Below are 23389 nucleotides of genomic sequence, written 5' to 3'. Positions count from 1 at the left end.
GGGCTATTTCTCTTTCGGTGGGGTTTTATAAATTATTATAGGTTTAAACCTAAACCCGGACAGCCTAGTTATATTATAAATAAGGCAGAGGATGGGTGCCGGAATTAGCGAGGCTGGAATGCCTGGCGCCAGCCAGTTATTCCTGCCCTGGACCATGCTATTTTGAGGTCTTGACCCAGAATAGAGACTAATATGTATGCACTGGAATTATTGGACCATTTTGACAAACTCAGTCTCCACTCCTATGTGGAAACAGAGGAGGAGACACACGGTGTGCACCCACACCTGGTCTAATCATAATTGGGTGGAGCAATACATTCTCACCCCCAAAGGATACCACTCTACCCAACTTCGAAACAAACCCTCCATGTGCAAAACTAGATATAAAATGTATCTTGGTCTATTAAGTCCGGTACTGCAGTTTTCTTGAATGTCTTAGTTTGGATGCTATCATATATTATTATATTGTTGTTCAGTGTGCCAATGTGAACTTGACTGGAAACGAAATACTATGCTGGTAAGCAGACTAAGGGAACATGCACATGGTCAAAAGTTACTAACTTCCACCTGTATAATATTAAAAATATATATTTTTTAAACAAGTTTTTTTTTTAATCACCTTTATTCATGCCTCTATACACTTGTGTAAATCATCAGTGTAAATCCTGTGCCAACGTTATGTGAGAGTATGAACCAAAATTATTACAGTGAGCATTAAACTATGTAGAAAGTCATTTTGCGCTTGTTACATTACTCCTGCTACCACATTTGCTAATGTGAGCCAAATTTGTATCTGATTTGGAATGACGTTCAAAAACTTGCATCAATTATGTCGCTTTTCAGGATAATTTAACGGCTACCTTTTAACAGTTTTTAGGGTTATCCTTTTAATTTTTGTGCGAGTCTAAGTTAGTTCACTGGAGGTAAGTACATTGGGAGCCATTACTGTATGCAGAACTTCAGGAGTCATTATATAAGGGATTTTCTAACCCTCTTGCACACGTTTACCTTTTTGTTATATATAATTATTGCTGCCACTGAGTAGTTATAGTTAGGGCATACTTTCCATGGGAAGACTTTTTTTTTCTTTTTTTTTGCCAATAACTGTTCAAAATGGTAAGGTAATGACAAGGGGATCATTCACTTTACAATTTATACATTATCCAAAACCAAATGGAAGCTACATCTATTCATAAAACCTATATTGAATGTATATAGACAAAAATAGAGATAAAAAAATATTTTGGACAACTGGGTGTACAAAAAAGTAACACTTTTTACACGTACAGCAAAATCAACAACACAAAATAACACATATAATCACATGTAAAAATGAATGGGTTGTAAGCGCCCAACCCCTACAGTGACCTTTATTTTTTTTTCAATTTATTAAAGTTTTGGAACTCCAATGAGGTCCACTTAAAAATTACACACCAATTAATACATAAAGTGCAATAAAACCATGTGGTAATGCAGCGGAAACAAGATACTAACATTTTTCAAGATACAACAGTTTCAAGGGATAAAAGTTTGGGATTTAGCAGCCAGCAATGAGGAAACCGGGCATATCCAGAATTGCGCAAATAGCAAATAGAAAGCAACCGAGACAACGTAAAGCACTTTCGAGGAGCAACGTTTAGAGTTAGCAGCAAACAATGAGAGAACAGAGCATTTCCTGAACTGTGCAAATAACAAGTAAGAGCAGCCAAATCATGTGCAAGTTTACAATTTGGGATAAAAAATTAAATAAGCACAGCCTATAAAATAAGGACCAAATAGTGCAAGATACATTCATAATCAAGAGAGGATAATATGACTAAGAAGAAGATCAGCTGTTCAAAAATTAAATCTCACTTGGAAAATATTCAGTTAAAATATGTACATAAATTCCCTAAAGAAGTTAAACAATTTTGCACACACAGCTTCATTTTTGGGATTAAAAAGAAATTTGCAAGCTGAGGCTACGTCTTTAACACCATTTTGTAAAAACATCGGCCTAAGCCAAAGACGACGGTGAAAGGCCAGTGCCGGACAAACAAACAAAACATGATCGAGCTTCTGGATGCTCAGCTCACAGAAATTGCAATTTTTTCCGGTTTTTGTATTCTGGGACCATTGTGCTGTTAAATCATTTAGAGGTAGGAGATTAAATCTAAATAGGGCAAACCAGCGTCTTATTCCATGGTCTAGGTTCCAGGTTAAATATTTCTGGGGCAGTTTCGGGGAAGTAGACCTTGCTATTATTTTTAATCTCTCCTTAGTATTACATAGCACAATATCTCTATTAAAGCTGATCCTCCCACTTGAATTTTTTAAAAAGGATTTAAATTCTGTTAGCGGGAGGGAAATCATAGATACTTCCTCAACACAAAAAATATTTAAGGCCAAAGAGAAATCTCGACCTAAAGAGTATTTCCCCCTATACCACCAAAAATGTCCTTACACATGAAACCTCTTAGGGAATAATATTCACTGTTTTTTAACTGGTATCCCCAGCGTAAAACTCTGGAAATACCTTGAATATAAGTGCTTATTAGTCCAAATTCCAATCTAATAGCAGCTGAAGGAACTAACGTATTAAAATTACACAGTTTACGTAATATCTGGCCTTCTATCTTCTCTAAAAATCTCCACTCCTTTACAGGGACTGATTCAATAGCATATAATAACGTTGATGGAATTTTTGCTTTCAGCACCGTCAGAAGATGTAAAAAATGCCTTCTTCCCATTGTGCTATAAAACATGCGCTTTACTGGTGCTGTGATCAATATGGGATTTATTCTTCGTATTGCTCGTAATTATTTTCCCAAAATATACATATGAATCAACCACCTCTAACTTTTCAAGACCAATGTGCCAATTGAATTCACTAAATGTTCAGCTTTTGTCACTTTTCAAGATTAGAATTTTACTTTTGGAAACATTGATCTTCAAAAAATGAGCCACCGTATAAATCTGCAATGATGACAACTTTTTGCTTAGCCCTATAGGAGTAAGATCCATCACGACTATATCGTCTGCATAAAGGAGACATGCGAAAGGCCGGCTACCTATCTTTGGAGCATCGCCCTCTCGCTGAGAGAGACAGTCGGGTAGATCTGCTAAATATAATGAAAATAATAAGGGAGCTAATAAACAACCTTGTTTCAAGCCGCTTTCTGTTGACCTTTAATAATTCCAACCAACACTGTCAGAGGTTCGGGTCACTATAGAGCTGATCCACTCTTGCAAGTAAAACATGAATCCTGTGATGAACCGTTGATGAAGCGATCACTCCTACGATAATCAACACAGTCTTGAAATGTCAGAAGCAAGTAGAGGAGAGACGTCAACGTTTCAGTCTCTGTTATACTTAATGTATGAGACCGTCCTCAGGACAATACTTACAAAAATCTATTTAAAACCCTGTTGGTTTTATAATATTTAAACTCCGTAGTTTACACTTTTACACTCAGCACTTTTTTTAAAATACATTTTTGAATGTGTATATTTGCCATTTAGTTTTGCAATGTAATGACCCCTGATGTTAATGCGCATAAACAGACTCACAATGGACTTATATTTTTGATGTATTTTACGCAATTATAAGTCCCTCAATGTCCTGGATATGATATTCAGGTAAACCCTGTTTGTACAATTCACAGGCCATGTGATACACTCTGACTCTGAGGGGGCAATTACGAGTGCTTCCGAAATCCCAATGGGACTGGTAATACCCACCTTGAAATTACAAGTACTGCTGAATATCGACTGATCCTTTGTATTTCATCCAGAGATTTTAGCTTCTCAAACTAGGTTAATTCTCCAAGTGGTGTAATGAGAAAATGTAAGTACAAAATCCCTGGTAATTCCTTACTACTATGGGGACCACAAGGGACCCACTTGTTACCCTATTAACTCTGTATACCCAAATTTACCCATTGTCCTGGTATCAGTAACTTGGTGGGAGGCAGACTTATTGGGGTGGTCCTGGGACACTCATGAGGACAAGTTACAAGTTGTGAAAGATTAGAAACATCAACGTGTATGTTATGGAAATACAATATTAAAGTATTCTTTAAGGCAGTTCAACTTTGTGTACAGACAATTAGGCATTGTGCACTTAGAGTGGGTAAGAAGACTACTGGGCCTAATTCACCAACTTTTTTATACATGAAAGTGAACTTGGGTCCATACAAAACGCAATCTGTGCATGTACAAAATCTGCATGATCCAGAAGGTAAAACAAGCGCAAGATGTGCCTGATGGAACTTGGACGCTGTTTTCAATTTACAGGTTTATAAATTGGATTTAGTGGCACATAAGTGGGTGTACAGCTGGCAGGTTCAGAAGCATTACTTCATTTTAATAAACCGGTGTCCTTCATACTTTCAAAAATTGGGGAAGTAAATACGGTAAGCGCCCATAAATGTGCAAGTGTGGTGCTGCAATATAATTTAAAGACTGGTTTGCACATTGTTACCGTATTAAATGTCATTGCTTTTTACAGTACATGCAATACTCCTGACCCTTGGAGCAGATTATCTCACAAGAGGAAAGTGTATTTCTTATTACTACTTGTAACCATCGAAATCTAGACCCTAGACTGATCATGTGTTTTCTGACCTTGTACATCAGCAGGTATTTCAAAAAGTAAAGCAGTAGTGCTGTTGACATAAATAGGTTTTGTCTAAACTAATGCAGGAGTCAACCAAAATCACCTCCGAGCCTTTTACAGATTAATCAGTCACTCCGACTATACAGCAATGAAGAAACAAATGATGCCGCATGCTTGACTGACTAATGCGACAAGAAAAGACAAATTATTTGCCATAATGTGGCACTTACGTTGTCATTTCAAAATGCATTAATACTGCATGGGTAAATGTTTTACCTCCGTAGCACTACTTTTACACTACCTTGATCAGTAACTCGAAGTTGACCAGTTAACCTTTGTCAAGAGTGTTTTACTGTGCAGTATCATATGCAACAGTTTTTTTAGTTCTTTTCCTGTATCCATTTGTTATAGAAACAAATTATTTTGTTCAAATCTGCAAATGATGCAGCAGGTAGTGCATTATGTGACAAGTGCATTAAAGCAATATTTCTAAGGATGAGTGCAAAGTGACATCATTTCAATTGCCTCGACAATAATAAAATGAAAATAACTACCATTATAGAAATGTATCATTTCATCAGCTGCACCAACAGCAGAAACAGGAATTTATGAGCAATACTCCAACACTGTTCAGACACACTGCTTCATTCCCCAGATTAGACACTCAGGGCAAAGACAATCCACCACTAATAGTGGTTTATCCATGAAGAAATAATGCCCCCCATCCGTACCCTCTGATATTGAATCGCCCAAATGAATCCCTGCTCTATTTTGATTTTCCTGTGTATCCTTTCTTTTCACCACAGGGCTTCAGACCGACTCATGGAAGTCTCGCCATGGACCTCACTTTCTCTCTAATTTCTGTGCCCATCCTCTTGCTTTATACACAGACTTCTCTGCCTGCATACACCAGTCCATGTTAGCCGCCCAATGTTCCAGTCCCGAAATGTATGGACTGCCCCCCTTCCCTCTTGCCCTCCATGAAAGCTACATTACCCAACAGCAGAGTCTATTGCGGTAGTGCCTGCGCTCGCCAGAAACCCAATGTAGGCAGCTAAGGAGAGTCTGTCAAATTTTCTGTTATGGCCGTCATCTAATGGCTCACTGGTTGTAGGAAAAGTTGTATATCCCGACGGTCCACCAAAGTGTGCCGCACTAACCAACCTAGCTGCAGCCTTTTAGGCATATGCTGTCTGTTCCCCATATACAGAAACATCTGGTCCTTGAAAAATAGGCCCTGTGCAGGATCTTCAATTTCACCAGGTGGAACCCTGCCCCGATGGCAACCTCTCTCAGGTATTGTTAGGCCTCCCCCAATCATAATCCTCCAAGGATCCCAGGTCCTCCTCCCATGTTTCCTTCAATTCTGCCAAGGAAGGCCGACACTCACCAGTGTCCTATAAATGTGTTAGATTGTGTGCTTGTGTAGAGGGTTGCCAAACAATGCAAACTTTCTTTTCCACCTTCAGTATTTTGGGCAATGGCATTTTTTCTTGCTAATTGAAGGAATACACAAATGAACTTTTTAATTTGAGTTACTTCTGCTATTTCCAGGTTTCAATCGCAGGACAGCCAGCAGGAGTGGAGTCTGCCAGGATTAGAATCCGGGTAACTATTTGTGCTTCTTAAACCAAAAAAGTGTATATTTACAATGACGTAAACAATATGTCTCGTTTTGAAAGTGCCAGGAAATATGAACAATTGTTTAAGTCATTGTTTTCAAAGACATTTTCCAGATATATGTAAGAATTGTCGTGTAATGGAATGTTTGTTATCTATACTTTATGGACCTTCAATTTGGTGGCTGATTCCTTCTTAATTGTGATAACTTTACACAATGTGGTGTGTAAATGAGTTTCCCTCGGATCTCCCCTATAGTCAATAGGTCTATGTTGGTGAAACACATCTGATAAACGTAATAGCAAACAAAATGGTTGTAACTAACTGAACACTTTTAGTCCAAGGACCGGAGTTCCAAAAATTACAAATTACCTACCCTATTGTTTTCTTAGTTCTATAATACATCTTCTGACAGAGATGAGAATTACGAAAAATCTTTGGTATAAAACCATTAGGATTAAATGTGACCAAGACATGATTTTTGTGCGTTTTCACAGCATGGACACTGCATGGAAATGGAAACCATCACGGTCTGCAACTGGGAATGGAGAGAATATTAATACAAATGTAGGGTTGAAGGGTAGATCGTACAGGCTCCCCAGACTAACTTAAACCAGCATCAGAGACACCTTGTACAACTGAAGCTTAAAAGCAACGGTTATAGAATAGATGAAGGTGAACAGTGATGGAAACAAACAAGGAGCAGAACATCACCTCAGTGCATACTTAAGAGAATATATATAGTAGAAGGTTGACACGTGATCAGTTAATTGCCACTACTTTAAGGCAGACATTTTAGTCAAGTACTTAGTGCACATAAATAGACTGATAGAATAAACAACTGATCAACCCACAGACACTATGTCTGCCCAAACACAACACACATCTGCATTGCACGGGCAACTCACAGTACTAGTGCGTCAGTGCATGCCCATTTCAGATTGCGCTGGCCTCTTTTCCAGACAGAATCTACTCAATTTCCACTGCAGCCTGTCTTTGGGAATGGACCAAGGTCTGTTTGCAGCAACATACATCTGAGGGAGTACCTAGTGGCTCACTTGCTCCCGCAATGACTCCTTCCAAAACTGTGGCATGGCTCCATAGGCGGTAGACTGTGAGACACTCCATCAGATACGTGTTATCCCCTACATGATTTGAAAGACTGTACTATACTCGAGAACAAAGGGTTTAATTCCCTTTCCTGTAAGGAGAATGCCTCCTTGCAAAGAAATTCTCATGAAAGCAACTCTATTAAGACAGCATCTGTCAATCAATATTGTAGATGAGGCTGTATGGCACTTTATGTAACATGGAAGGTGCTTTAAGGCGCAAATTAGCCACCCGATTTATAAAAGCAATTTTAGAGTATGCAAAGTAGCAGTTCACTAGTACCTCCTCACGTACTGCAAAATGCAAATCACAAACCTATGTCTAGAGAGCTCCACCTTCATGTTTCCTAACTTTTTGTTATGTAAATGTCCACCCTAGTGGTGGAGATCTCCACCTCCAGAAGTATAGGATTTAGTAGTAAATTTGGGAATGACAAGGGGAACTGGTGGAAAATAGGGAATAATTACTACAGAATGGGTAGGGTTAGGGAAATTTAAGGGGGGACTCTAGTAGCGATATACAAATTCAAAGCACGCTCCCACATAACAGTAAGAAAATTGCTATTCACTTCTATTTCAGCCGTACTGGTGACTAAACAGTCTTAAATGTACTCCTGTTGAAAGCAATTGAGGCAGGCTACAACAGTAACATCCCATAGAAAAAAATGTAAAATAAATAAAATTAATTACATTTTTTCATATAATTTATGTAATATGTAAAATAAATCACTAGGTTAGTTAGTTACAAATTAAATTAAAATTATAGTCAGAGTGGGTTATTTTAATTTGAAAGTTATCTTAAAAAATATTAAAGAAATTATTGTATTTAACTTACAGTTTATTACAAAGTTAATTTTAGGAGGTTTTGCATTGCATCTTTTCCTCTAAGTAGCCTGATATTAATATTGGTTGTTTACAATTATTTTGCTTTTCTTTTACATTAATTTACTCCTTTTATATAATAAACTTTAATTAATTTCTCTACATTTTCCTAAAGGGAGTTCTCTGCCCCAGTGGCGGAGACTTCCACAAACAAATGGAATGGTACTGATAAGAACTTTTCACTCAGACTTACATCTAGGTAGGCACAGGAGTAGATCCATACATAGAAACGGATTTGAGTTGTTTATCTGATTCACCTTTGTTTGACATTTGAGCTGCCTGTAAATTTTGATCAAAGACCACCAAGTGCTGAAACTAAGCATTTAAAAAACAATTAAAGTACATTTAAAATGTATCACAATACATGTTAAAATGAAATGAGTTCAACAGTGTAACTATAATCAGGGGCTAAATATTTTGGATTGAATCGAGGCAATATGTTCATTCGGTGGTGCTAAATAGTGTAAGAAGAATGGCAAATGTGGAGACCTCCAATAGGTTCAAGTGAAAAAATCAAAAGAAAGAGTATTGCAAGTTTTTTTGCGTTAGAAGGAACTAACCTACGTACATGTCAATTGGATATTTGGTGGAATGGTAACTTTATTTACCTACTTATGTAGTTCTGATATATCCCCTTTGTATCACTTAGCCACACATGAACAATGGGAACTTTAGCATTATAGCGAACAATGTCTTTTTGAGTGAATGCACTCAATACTTCCAGCCATTCCTCACGATCATTAAGAAACTGACTTGTAAATAAAGTTGAATTTCTTGCACTTATTATAATTTCTAGAGAGCTTTACATTGCATTTTTGCTCTTTCATAGTGCTTGCATTTTGGTAGATTTATAGAGAAAGACTTTTTCCCCAGATCTTGTGGTGCTGTCATGAACCCCTCATACTGGGGAGCACACTTGGGTAGATCTTCCAATACTCGAGCAGAATACGCAGTGTAATCACTTTGGAAAAAAGTGTCTCTCTCTTTTTCTCTACAACAAGTTGTTCTTATTCTGATAAAGAGTTTTTATAAGTCAAACAATCCTGCCAAAGTAACGTTATTGTATATAGATCTGTATCCCCACCCAAGCCTCTTGAAATAGTAGACACACACAACATAAATTAATTAAGTATGTACTATTCTTCCATAACTCTTGAGTATCAGAATGATGGTCATTATTATGGTAATCTCATCCGAGATATTATACAACAAAATGAACATTAAAAAAAATCCTAGAATATTTATCAAACATTTCTATATTCCCTATTTGAATAGATAAGTCCCTACCTTTTATATCCATACGTATTATCAGCCTCAGGATTGTTATATTGGCTAAATGGTTTTTATAACTCCATTGGTATTTCTATGTCAAGCCTTGTAAGGATCTCCACGTACCTTATAAACCACTCCAAATATTGGCAAGTTGGCATGTCCCTTAGCAAGCAGTCCTTGTGTCTGACGCTCCCAAATCCTTGCATCACTTTATACTTTCTCTTCCACTTCTTCTCTGTGGAGAGTGGAGGGGAAACTCCTGTGCAGTTTTTCAAATCATTGCTTCGGAATACAAGCAAGCCGAGGCATACAGAAGGCAAGCAAATGTAGCTATTTCTATTTCCTTCCAAGTTTGCACAAGACAAGATGGCCTTGTAGCTTTAACTGTGGGCATTGCTCTGTGGCTTCCAGAGAACATAACATTTCCATTTCTCTATCTTGTTGGCACAACTAAATGGCAACTTACACCTCTGAAAATAATATGGCTATTTCACACACAAGGTTAGTATTACCTTGCAAAATATTACTTTTCTAGACCGTGAGCCTGTCACACATACACTCTAAAGAGCTAGTGCTTTTATGTTGAAAAAACAATCAGGCCTGGCTTGTGCATAACATGCATGTACAATGAAAAAACCCTGCTACAGAAAACACTGCTGGAAAACTTAGTTAACTATATCGTGGTCAATTTAGCAAGGATAAATGCGGGTATTTAAGAAATTTCTCAATTTCACTTCCAATCACATTTTTATTTAAATTTTAAGTTTACTTACAAAATTGTGTCAGACTGAGGCACATCGATGTGGCCTGTCAAATAAAATAGGGTTTCAGATTTGTGATGAGGTTGGTAAATCAATGATCAAGTGAGATGTCCACTTTGATCTTGTACGACTGGATTGTGTGGATGCAGCAGTGACGGTCTTGGGATCTGTCTGAATGTGAAAGCAGTGGGTACCTATTGCTTGAAACGTACCTGTTCCCACTCACCTAAAGTCACCTCATGAGATAGATAAAGTAAGTGATATTGACTAGATACCAGTACATGTTCACATATTAACACCCCCACTGACTTGCCGCACAATACATTTCCTTTTCCTTAGACAACTTGCAGTAATGCATGCAAGTATCAGCCAAAGAGAACTATGCAACTATTAAAAACGTTTGGGAATGCCAAGACATGAACTGCATAGCGAGAGAAATATTAAATTACAAAAAACGAACGGAGTGAAGTTAGACGTGAACTGGGTATTCAGTTCTAATCATCTAATGATTGAAATTGCTGCTGATTGTGTTCATCGTATTATATTCACATTTTGGGAAATTTCAAACTGTTTATGATTTTGTTGTCTGCGCACACCTACACTCCTGTTAGGGTTGTTCCAGGTGAAGCTTAATAAAGCATCAATTTGGCTTCTTTTGTTTCCTCCCTCTTCTGTCTAATACTATATAAACCCTCATAACTGAATATCTAAAATGGCACTCTGCCACAGTCAGTTGGTCCCTGGTCAAGTTTAACTCCTTTTGTGCTACCCTCTTAGAAAACCGTGTTTGATCTCTCGGAGCACTATGGAAAACTAACACATGCTAAGTTGTGACATTAAAATGCGGAACTGTAATTATGCTATTGAAGTCTCCACTTTGGTTTCCATTGGACACAGCAGCTGTTTATATTATAGTCTCTACCAGAGGCAAAATGCAAATCTGTCCCACATTCAAAAGTAAAGTTACAGCTTCCAGGCACATGTGTGTCCTACAGTCACCTGATGTTGGTATAGTGCTGTAATAACCTTTTAAGCAATGCACCTTTGTTAAACAGCTTTTTTTATCACTCTTTTTTTAGCAGTGTTTCCCTTTACCACTTCAAAACTAGCAGTTCTCCATTTTTTCTCGAGCAAGATTACTTATTTTGGTGTGTCAACTCCATTCAGTTTCATACAATCTTTAATGAAATTGTCATTTATAGTTTCTAATAATCCAAGCACTGTCATGCTGTATCCCTTAAACACTGAGAAGTAGGTAACTACCTGTGTACCAATTTGCTTGGTTAATAAGTACATACTTAAAATATTTATTGGATAGAAGAGTTAGACTCTGTTATATTTTAAAAATTCTGTTTTGGATCCCAGCTTCAGCTTCACCTGGAACTACCAATACAGGTGACAGTACATTAAGAGCTCTGTTTTCATGAATACTTACTCTAGTTTTTCTTTTTATCTCTCTCATTTTAGGAGCTGCTTCCTTTGGTACTGATGTTTGAATTACCTATAGCTGGTATTCTACAGCCCATCCCTGATCCTAACTCGCCCGCCATCCAACATATATCGCAAACATATAACATATCTGTTTCCTTTAAACAACGTTCGCGAATGTATGGTGCTACTGTTGTTGTTCGAGGTTCCCAGAATAACATTAGTGCTGTGAAGGTAAATCACGTAAAAGACATAGACCGACAGGCACGGTTTGCTTCACAGAAATCAGTGCTATACCCTGTAAATATTTTTACTACTTTAACAGTTTGGTCTTTATCCTTAATTTCACTTAAGTCGGAGTTTAGCAAATATTATCTGTGAACTTGTTCCGGCTAATATATTTCTGATTACATATGAATTTAGTACATTTAAAGGAGATATGATTTTACTACATTTAAAGGGGATGTTTTAATTGGAAGTGCCAGTACTTAATTTGGGCTGGTGGACTCCACTGAGACTGATTTCTTGGGACAAGCACTCTGAGACCATTACCCCATGAGTGGCGGTCCCGATCAGTAAATCATTTTGCTTGTCTTTCCCTCTAGGCTGCCTAAGCCCAGGCATGCCTCTTCTGTCAATGGCCTTCATGTGGTGATGACATCACATGATGTTGTTGCTACCTGTCTCCCATTCATCTAGGTGGCAGTCTCCCAAGGAAGCGGAGATCTCCAGAGTCTCTTCCCGACAAGCTTGCCCGATCACACCCGTCACTGCACCTCAGCCTCAGTGGAGTGGGGCGGCCATGAACAACATTTGGCCGCGGGGCCTGGAAGTTTGTGTGCTGTGCATCCAATGCTTAGGCAGAATCTGTCCTAGAATGATGATAATATAATTCTTCATGAATTGCAAATTAATGCTTGCTGTCAATCCAGGAATTAACGAAGGTAAACAAGAATGCAAAGTCAGTTTGTTCTGTGGGTGCCAACTCCAACTCTGAAATTCTAATTACCCTGTTTTACGTACTACAGTAGCCTTGATAGGGTCAAGTCAGGAATGGTCATTCTTGGACTGTGGCATCAGAGTTATTAATTGTACTAGAAACTATAAAACCAGTTGGAACCTTAACAGGCAACTAGCCACTATCATGATGTAAAAAACGATATGTACCAAGTGGTAAGTAAGTTCCAAACTTTAATATACAGAGTCACAGTACAACAAAACCATGCAAGGCAAGGTATCAACTGACAAACTCCAGCTCTGGAACATGGAAACGAAACTGTGCAGCGCAAGCACCAGGTTCCAAGTTCCAAGCACGGAGAGGAAAGGCATGAGGGGAAAGGGGAGGAAAAAAGAGAATGCAACACATCTCACCCGTGAAACAAAACAGGAAATAAAGAGGAAAAAAATCAAGATAAGTATCTGGCAGGTAAAATTCTGGGTCGGACATTCTCCTTGACGCTGGATGCCACAGATTGGTTGGGATAGGAAGAGTTAACATTGGAATCAGGGGAGTCATGTGAAACCTCATTACCTTCCGCAGCAAGTCCTAAAGACATGCATTTTGCAACCCTCCTAATATTCCACACCCTACCATCCTGAGTAATGACACTGTTCTTGCAAACTTTAACAATCTTAATGGGATGACTAAACTTGGAAACACCTTTCACCAAGAAGCCAGGGTGTTTTATTCTAACCCAGTCTCCTACAGCAAAGTCAGGAACCTTAACATTCATTTTAGAGTCAAACAAAATTTTCATCTTGTCTTGCTTGCCTTCCACACGCTCAGTGACAAGATTCACATCAACACTGTCCTCAACTTTATTATCTCTTTTGATCCACCATGGACACATTTCTGAAGTGGGTTCTCTGCCCTTCAAAAGTCTGAAAGGACTTACTCCAGTCACAGAGTGGGGGTGATGCGGTACACCCACAATCTTTCTTACCACATCCTTCCAATGCTCATTGGACTTACCAGCTGACTGAATTCCATCCTTAAGAACCCGGTTAAACCGTTCCACTTGTAAATTCTCCCTCAGTTCATGCAAGGATGTAGTCACATGCTTGATATTACACATAAGGAGGAACCTCTGGATCTCTTGTGATGTTAGTTGCACCCCATTGTCCGTCACAAGAACCTCAGGGGACCCCTCACACACAAAAACCTCTTTGAAAAAGGTAATGATGACCTGAGTAGAGGCACTGGCCACAAACTTAACCTCCGGCCACTTAGAGTGGTAGTCCACCATGACAAGAGCAAAACGGGCATTAGAAAGTAAATGTCTAAAAGGACCTGAAATATCAAAGGCCACCTTTTGCCAAGGACACACTGGCCAAGCGACAGGTTGAAGGGGAGCAGAGGAAACTTGGAGCATCTTGTCACTGTTAATGCATTCAGGACACTCTCTAACAGCCCTATCAACCATTTTTTCGAGCCCAAGCCACCAAAAGTTCGCCCGGATGAGTAGTTTCATAGAAGAGATACCGAAATGTCCTTGGTGGGCACATAATAAAATCTTGTTCTGTATAGAAGCAGGAGGGATGATCTTTCCCCCTTTGAATAGCAAACCACCCCTCTTCAATCTCACCCGAGACATGACAAAAAGGGGCAACCTCAGTAGTGACGGACCTTTCTTTGGGGCAGCCTTAAATGTTCGAAAACCTGCTGACACACAACATCATTATTCATCTCGGTTGCCCATTCAATCTCATACCAACACAAAAATTCATTAGAAACAAAATGCTTGATTGTGGCAACCACCTCCACCTCTTGTTCATCACATGAAGTGCAATCATCGTAACAAGGCAGCCTAGATCGAAAATCAGCAGTGACATTACTCTTGTCGGGAACATAAACAACCTCGAAACCGTATTCCTGTAATCTAGACGGAAGGCGGGCAATACGAGCAGTAGAGTTCCACCCTCCCCCAGGAGATACAATGCCAATCAGGGTCTTATGATCAGTCCTAAGGGTAAATCTGTTTCCCCACACATAGTTACGAACATTTTCGATAGCCCAGATGCATGCCAATAATTCCTTCTCGATCACAGCATATCTTCTCTCAGTAACAGAAAGGGTCCTAGAAGTGAAAGCTACACACCATTCTTCCTTACCCGAGCACTGGCTAAGTAGTCCCCTTGGACCATAAAGGCTAGCATCCACAGTGATAATGCATCTCTTATTGAGGCAGAAATACTTAAGGGTGGGAGCATTTACAATTTTGTTTTTAATTTGTCTGATAGCTGTTTCTTGTCTTTCTGACCAGCAAAACTCAGCAGACTTTCTGGTCAGCCATCTGAGAGGCTCCATCTTGGTGGCAAAGTTCTGTATGAATTTACTATAGTATTGACACAGGCCCGCAAAAGAGAGGAGTTTCTCTCTATTGTCAGGAGCAGGAGCATTGGTGATGGCATTCACCAAGGACTTTTTCGGGACCACCCCATCGCCTGAGAGAGTATGACCAGGATATTCCACTGATCTGCAGAAAAATGTACATTTACCAGCTTTAAGCATCAAACCATACTTCCCCAACCTCTGGCAAACCTCCTTAACATGACGGGAGTGGTCCTCCTCATTCTTAGAAAAGATAAGGATATCGTCCTGAAAGCATTTTACAAATTTGCTGACATCCTTAAAAATGTGGTACATGGCTCTCTGGAATACAGATGCGGCAGAAGCAGACCAAAAGGCATTCTCTTGAATTGAAACAAGCCATGAGGCGTGATGAAAGCAGTAAAGTGTTTGGAATCTGCAGTAAGTTCAATTTGGTGGTAAGCAGACTGAAGGTCAAAGGTGGAAAAAATACAGGCACCATCCAACATGCACACCATCTCATTAATATTAGGAACGGGGTGGCAATCAGTTACCAAATTGGCATTAAATGCCCTCATATCAACACACAGCCTAATACTTTTGTCAAGTTTTTGGGTTAAAACAATGGGGGAAACCCACTCTGACAATTCAATTTCTTCAATAATGCCACTCTCAACCATTTCATCCAACATCTTCTTCAATTCATCTCTAATGCTGATGGGGACCCCTCTTAATTTCTGCTTCATAGGAACAGCTCCCTCTCTAACAACTTTGATCATATGACTGAAACCAATAAGTTTGCCAAGTTTTTCAGAGAATACATCAGGGAACTCTTTTGTGAAAACAGTTCTGGTAGAAAAAAATTCAGAGAACACATCAGGGGACTCTTTTATGAAATCAGTACTGACAGAAGTTAACGCAATTACAGAAAAAGATTCTTTGTTCCTGGGGTTCAACACAATACCCAGCTTGGCCTGGTCACGCCACCTCAAGACATTAACACCTTTAAAAGCCACATACAATTTGATTGTGACAGAATTTCCTTTAAATTCAATAAGTACTTCCATGAAACCCATAACATCAATGTTGGAACCTTCAAAATTTTGCGCCACAATATCAGGTTTGTGTAAAAAATTGAAATCAATTAGTTCTCCCAGGGATTCGGAGCAGTAATCTTTTGTGATTATAGTCCAAGGCGATCCAGAGTCTGCCATTACCTCCAATACTCTTCCAAGAATGTGCACACTACATTTAGGGGAACAAATTTGATCTAATTGGGTGATGTCAAAGAAATCTTGGATAGAAGCAACAATGCCAGGCTCTTAATCACTCAGGGCATGATCACAAGACGGAAGGTCGCAAGATACATAAGAGACTTTCCCTTTGGAGAAATTGAAAGAAGGCTTCTTTGAGTCCAGGGCACCTTTTGAGGTATTCTTACACATTTTGGAGAAATGTCCCAAACGTCCACATTTACTACATTCCTTACAAATAGCAGGACAACGTGTGAACAAAGCTACATGGTCAGGATTCCCACACCTGCAACAATAAAACTGTTTGGAACCTGAATTATTTTTGTAGTTTGAGCAATTTTTTTGAAGAGCCAGGGTTGATAGCGTTAACCTCACTGGAAGTGGGCGACTTAGTCTCCTTGTTGAGTGACTTCATCCACTTCTCAGATTGTTCTAAGGCTTTAGCTGTGCTAATAGCAGCTTCTAAATTAGGGTCGCCCATTATCCACAGTTGCTCGTGCACCTTTTTACTCTTCACATGAACAATAATCTGGTCCCTGATCATTTCATCAGTTATCAAACCAAAATTGCAATGTAAAGACAAAGCCTGGAGGGCGTTGAGGAAATCATCAAAACACTCTCCCTCTTCTTGGGCTCTAGTATAGAATTTAAATCTATTAAGAGCCACACTTTTTGGTTTAAAATGATTTTCTATGCGTAAAATGGCTTCATCATACACATTGTGATCATCTCCAGACCTGATCGAAGGAAGAGTTCTATAAACTACCTGCCCTCAGGACCTAAGCAGTGGAGGAAGATGTTCTTTTTCCTCCCTGCCGACATGCGTTCTCGATCAATAGTCTTAAGATAAGTGATGAACTCCTCTTTGCATCTTGTCCATGGTATGGGTGGTTCTCTCTTGGTTTGTAAGAATTTGGAGGGTGGGTCAAACTGCATAGTAATAAAACAACAGTAACACAGTAACAAAATGATATTGAAAATGCTAAGAAATAAAACAGTAAGAGAAATACACAAGATACGAGTGATATAACAATACCAAATAGTCCCCAATATAGGAAGTATAATAAAATTGCAATAAAAGTGACCAGGCTGTAAAGATCGATATGGTAATTAAAAAGTGTGCCTGTCACTGCTGTGAAATAATCACTAAGCAAAGGATGTGCCTGTCACCGCACATGAACAGGCCTTAGAATGTAATATGAAAGTCAAAGTGTGCCTGTCACCGAAAGAAACAGGCTTTCCTACCTGTGTGAGCAGTGAAAGTGTGCTTGTCACTATGCGGAAATTGCTGGAAATCAAAGGAGCCATATCCAACAGCTCCGTACTGTAAGCAAAAGGATTTGAAACTGGGAGCGGTAACAGAAGCTCCATACTGTAGGCAAGGTATATCCATGTAGTGAGTCCCGCACACGGATGTTCCTGCTCCAAAATGGCCATTGGCGTAACGACGTACAGTGTGGCCGAAGTGGGGAGAATAACGTGGGGTCACGCAGGCTAGAGGAAACATCGGCAGCAATCCTAGACAACAGTGAGAAGCCGAGCCGCCTACGTCACAATAGGCATCCAGGCAACTGTGGTGACTGAGGCACAACGAAGAATGAAGATGGCTGTTGGGAATAAAACTTGCCAAAATGAAGAAATAGCCGCAAAAGGACAGCAAAGTAGCTATGAAGCTACAGTTTCTTGAAAAGAATGAGAAATCGATAAATACAGGAACGGAGATTCTCCAGAGGACGGAAACAGCAGTAACAAGGAGACAATGGGTCCGGAAGATGTCGCAGCACCTGTGCCTCCGAGAAGAGTGTAGCCAGCGAAGTCTTCTAATGATCGTGGCCACTTGTAAAAACTAGATGTAATAAGTGGTAAGTAAGTTCCAAACTTTAATATATGGAGGCACAGTACAACAAAACCATGGAAGGCAGCAACTGACAAACTCCATCTCTGGAACATGGAACCGAAACTGTGCAGCGCAGGCACCAGGTTCCAAGGTCCAAGCACGGGGAGGAAAGGCATGAGGCAAAAAGGGAGGAAAATAGAGAATGCAACACATGACCACATGGCAGAGTCCCTGTACCCCTTGAAGATCTAAATGGACAGATGGCCAGCATTCATGTGCCTTTTAGGGAGAAGTTTGTTGGTATGTGGTTTGAGTCTCCTGTCTTCACCCAGAACACTTTTGGTAGTGACACTATAGTTGAATTTAATTTTAATGAGCCCTCATGAAACTTTGTGACACCCAGACTTCAGATTCCTGTCCAATATTTCTCAGTACAAACCAATGAAAGAAAGGCAGAGCAGGGTTTATGACATTAGCTGTCTGTCCCATGTGGTGCAAGGATACCTCCAGGTTTTCCTATCCTAAAGAGGGGATGAGGGACTGCTTGTGTCTTAGAAAACAACGAACAACCAGGTTAGGTAACTGTTCGTCCTTTGCCCTTGTGAGAAATCACAAACCTGCAATGTTAGTGATGTAATGGGACATGCACAATTGGGGCTCAGCAAAAAGCAGTTTCACTGGCTCTCACTGTCACCAAGCAGGGAGAGAAAGAAAAACATTTTTAAACTGAGGGGAGACAGAGCTAGACAAGAGAAAGGGGAAATCAAACAGTTGGTAGGAAAGTGCAGAGGACAGAATGTGGTCATGAAGGAGAGGTGAGAGAAAATGAGGGAGAGTGGAAGGAACATAACATGAACCCTGAGTACCTCACCATTCTGTTCACAGTAGGGCCCCAACAAAAATAGAACTGTTAAAATGGAAAGAAGAGTCAACTGGTTGACTGAGCTTGTGAATGAAGCAGGCCTCTCTGGGGAAGGTGCAGCGCCCTTCCACGGTGAAGCTCAGTAATATGGGGTCTCCCAGAGAAGAGGGCCACCTGCACAGAGTGCAGCTCAAGGCTCTCTGTCAGAAACAGCAGACATAGGACCTAATTTAGATCTTAGTGGACAGGTTTACTCTGTCACAATGTGAAGGATATCCAGTCCGCTGAAATATAAATCCCTTAGGATTTAATGGGAATTATATTTCAGCTGACGGGATATTCATCACCGTTGTGACGGAGTAACCCATCTGCCGAGATCTAAATCAGGCCTTAGTTTACTTTATATGCTACTGCATTCACACAAGCCACATTGAAAAAGAGTGAAGTGCTCAGATGATGGTGGGGTGGGGGAGAGAGTGTGCCCTGTCTTGGGCATTAGGAATGATAACAGTGTTTTTATTTCAAGAAAACGACCTGCAGCTAATTTTGGAGCCTCGATCCAGGTTCAAAGGCTGCGTGCTTCTGTGTGTTGTTAACATGGTCCCGGTTCACAGTTCGGGACAGTTTGTTGTATTTAGCTAATTCTCCCGTAGTGAACAGCTGTATACAATGTGACTTTATTTAAATTGTTGGCAGTACCGGGGCACACAATGGCAATAGATTTCCATAGAATGTTCTGTGCCATAAAAAAGACATATTTTTCTGCAATTACAATAGGTCAGCAATTTGACAGAGGTTTATTTTCAGGGAAACCTATTTATGGGCTAATAATTGTCACAGGAGACCATAATAATTGTCAAAGGAGCACAATTAAACACACCATATCAAGCACTACTTCTACTTGTGCATCCAGTGGGTCCTTTGGATTCAAAAGATATGTGTTTGCTGCACATTAATGCTTCTAGTTACTGTAGCAGGCCCTAAAGTATTAGATTAATCTTGAATATGTCAGCATTGTGTACAGCCTTGGAATTACGAGCTAATCTCTTTGGAAATTTGTGGTATAAAAAACAAAGGTTAGGTCATTTTTTTTAGCTCGAGCCCAGCTCAGCGTGCATGCGCTGCACTGCGAGGCTTCTTGTATCTACTCTGTGTAAGTCTGACTCCTCCCACGCATTGGATTGGGTTTTGCGTGTTTCTTTTTAGAATCAAATGCAAAAAGAAGAATTGATGGACAGAATGCAGAACAATGTCATACATTCACCCCAGTAAAGAGATCTAGGCCTTAATCCATCATTTTTTGCTCCCCTTGCCATTCCAGTTTGGACCCAGCCATATGCAAATCAGTTTTGACCCTGCACCCAATGGGAACAGTCCAGTCTGAACTGCCAGGCCAGGTCCTCCCTGGACTGGAAACAAGCATCCTAGGCCCGGTTTCAGGGTTTCACCCCTTATCAGCCAGGATAGCTTGAATCCAGTGGCATGGAGAGCACGAGACCCACGTCTGGGCATACCGGTCTCTCTCAGGGTGACAAATGCAAAAATAACAGTTGATGGACAGAATGCAGAACAATGTCATACATTCACCCCAGTACAGAGATCTGGGCCTAAATCCATAGTTTTTTTGCTCCCCATGGCATTCCAGTTTGGACCCAGCCATATGCAAATCAGTCTTGACCCTGCGTCCAATGGGAACAATGCAGCTCGAACTGCCAGGCCAGGTCATCCCATGATGGAAACAAGCATCATAGGGCTTGTTTCGGGGTTTCACCCCTCATCCGAGGTACTGCCTGCCTGCAGGGCCTCTGAAATACCCTGGTGGACTGGTGACTCTTGCCTGCTGTCTGCCCTACTTCTGCAGGAATGGCGCTGCTTCTAGGCGCTGTGGAAGATCTGTATGTCAATTTTATTATCGGCAAGGATATTGTATCTATATTCCTGAATGCCCAACTCCAGAAACCTGGGCTGTACTTTTTCCAAACAATGTTTTAGTATATAAGGAAGCCGCAGCAATTTCCATCAGGCAGCTTCCTTTTGCTTCCAGCCATCTACGTGGGTTAAGCTCTGTGTTTTTTAAAAACTATTTATTGTCTAGTACGCCTATGTTTTATTATAGAGCAAATGAGGTCCCTAGTTTTTATATTTCACTACCCGCCTGCTAGGGGAGGTGGCAGCGTAGTTCAGATAGAGTGGGGAAGAGGTGTAAGAATGACAGAGGTGTGTGGTGTTTTATTATTATGTATATATCAGCAGTGCTCTCTATCAGGCCTTCCTACATGCACCATCGCGGATCTCGCATACCCTAACTGCAGGCCTTCTTTCTTGCCATACTTTATGAATGAAGGTTTATTGTCTCTATAAAATGCTGCACGGATAAACACTTATGCGGTCCCATAGTCTTATTACAATTAGGGGACTGTAATGATGCCCCAGCTACCTCAATTGAAAATTGAATCAGCACTATGTGGCAGGGTTTCATATTTTGGTCAAGGTGGGGCAGTTATGAAATCCGATCGCCTGCCTGAGGTCATATTGCATCCCAATTAGACTGTGTCTTAAGCAGTGTCATGTAGGTCACACCACACCCGAGGAAACTTTTGTTCTATAAAAAGTAAAACGCATAAAGAGCGCTCCGCACAAGAAGGAGGAACACTTGTTTTAAATGATAGGATGAAGGTAGAAATTGTTCAATTTTGTCTTTACTTCTTGGTGAATGTATATTCATTGATACAGCAAACCCTTTAAAAAGTAACTTCCCCTCCAATATCCTTTTTTTCTTGCATTCTGATTTGATTTTGTTTTCTGTGAGTTGTGGGGCAAAGTCCTAAATCTCCATTTTGTAACCTGTCCTCAGTGCATCATGCTGTCACTTTGACTACAGCACATCCAGATATTAAATGGCTTTCTGTTATATAGCCAGGTGAAATCTGGCAGTTCTAGTAGGGTTATGATGATAGATAATCATGTAGAAAAAGACCGGTTTTGAGGGGATTTGTAAATGAAAGAGAAGATTCATGATGGATTGCTTCAGGATGATAATGATAAATTGGTGGCATACTGAGAAGCTGCGGCCACCAAGTCTACTTTTTTGTAATTATAATTTTTTTTATTGATTTTCCAAATCATAAAACACACACTATGTAACCCACTTATTCCTCTCTCCATCCCCCCACCCTTCCCACCCTTCGAGGTCGATGGAATCTCAATACTTGCCACTTTTCCATCCTTTCCAAATCTTCTCAAATTTTTGGGGACACCCTCTCCCTTCATAGATTGATTTTCAAGCGCATGGCTTACATCCATTTCCCTTTCTAAGTCCTTTATCACTGAGGATCCCCATTTATGTGCTATTTCTCCTTTCTGTAAAGAGGAACCCTAGATTAATTAGTGTGCGTTGGTAGGAGGTTTTGTCTGATTTTCTCCAATTCCTAATAAGTGGGGTGCTCATCAATATCCTCACTTCAGTTGCTGTCTCTAGTCTGTCACTCCCTCCCAGAATGCATCTGAGCAGGGCAATCCTAAAGTATATGTAATAAGGTCCCCCTTTTGTCCACACCTTCTTAAGCAGGAATCATCTAATACCTTCACTATTTTATATAAGTGGATCCTAGTGTAATAGACTCTATGTAGGATTTTTAACTGTATAAATTTGTAAAGGGCCTTAATCACCATCTAGGAAACTGTAGTGCATCTACCCATTCTTCATACTCAAGGTCTCCAATATCACTATGCCATCTACCTCCCAATGGTGTAAGGTCTTTCTGGGTAATACTCATTAGGGTCTAGTAGGTGAGAGAAATCCATTTGTATGTAGTGGCCCCTCCAGTAATCTATATTCCAGTGGGGAGGCTTCCACAATTTCCTCCCCTGATGTAAGCCTTGCTTCAAGCTTGTGGCATAATTTCATATACCTGAACATTTGGGAAGATGACATCTCATACTCTGAAAGTAGGTGAAGGGCGCCATCCCGTTAGCATTCCAGACATCCACCAGGGTGCTGAACCCTAACAAATCCAATTGTCGGTAACCCTCAAGATTAGCAACTTCCTTTAACCATGTACTCACCCACAGTGGAGTCACTGGGGTAAGTCGTCCTTTCAAATCCATCACTCGGTAGAGCTCATGCCATAGCGCTATTGTCACCTTTGTGGTGAGCGGAGCCTCCTTTTTAAAATTTCCTCCATAGAAAACATGTAAGTATCCCTTCTCTCCCATCATCTCCCTATCCATCAGTGTGTAGGCTCAATCATTAAATATGCTCAGGTTTGCCGCGTTGTAAAATTGTTGTATATTGGGCAGTGCTATCCCTCACTTATAAGTAGATCGTTGTAGTGTAGAGAGTGCTATTTTAGGGGTTGCCGCCTGCCTCAACAGGTTCTGAATTATCATATCTACTTCCTTGAAAAACTGTTTAGGGATCTTGTAATGGTTGTTTTGCACCACATAAATGGAGCGTGA

The 23389-nt window shown here is 40.1% G+C and overlaps 1 protein-coding gene across 1 annotated transcript in view; it reads left to right on the top strand.

Annotated features, from left to right (window-relative positions):
* The window catches only part of BICC1 (BicC family RNA binding protein 1), an 851967-nt gene that overhangs the window by 711529 nt on the left and 117049 nt on the right, over positions 1–23389 (top strand). Inside the window, exons 6-7 of the mRNA XM_078642970.1 lie at positions 6152–6205; positions 11709–11903. Coding sequence (XP_078499096.1) covers positions 6152–6205; positions 11709–11903 — 249 coding nt within the window. The remainder of the gene's footprint in view (positions 1–6151; positions 6206–11708; positions 11904–23389) is intronic.

Source organism: Lissotriton helveticus, chromosome 5_1, assembly GCF_964261635.1.
Source record: "Lissotriton helveticus chromosome 5_1, aLisHel1.1, whole genome shotgun sequence".
NCBI classification, from domain to species: Eukaryota; Metazoa; Chordata; class Amphibia; order Caudata; family Salamandridae; genus Lissotriton; species Lissotriton helveticus.
Note: the sequence above shows the minus strand (reverse complement) of the source record. Positions and strands in the feature narration are given on the sequence as shown.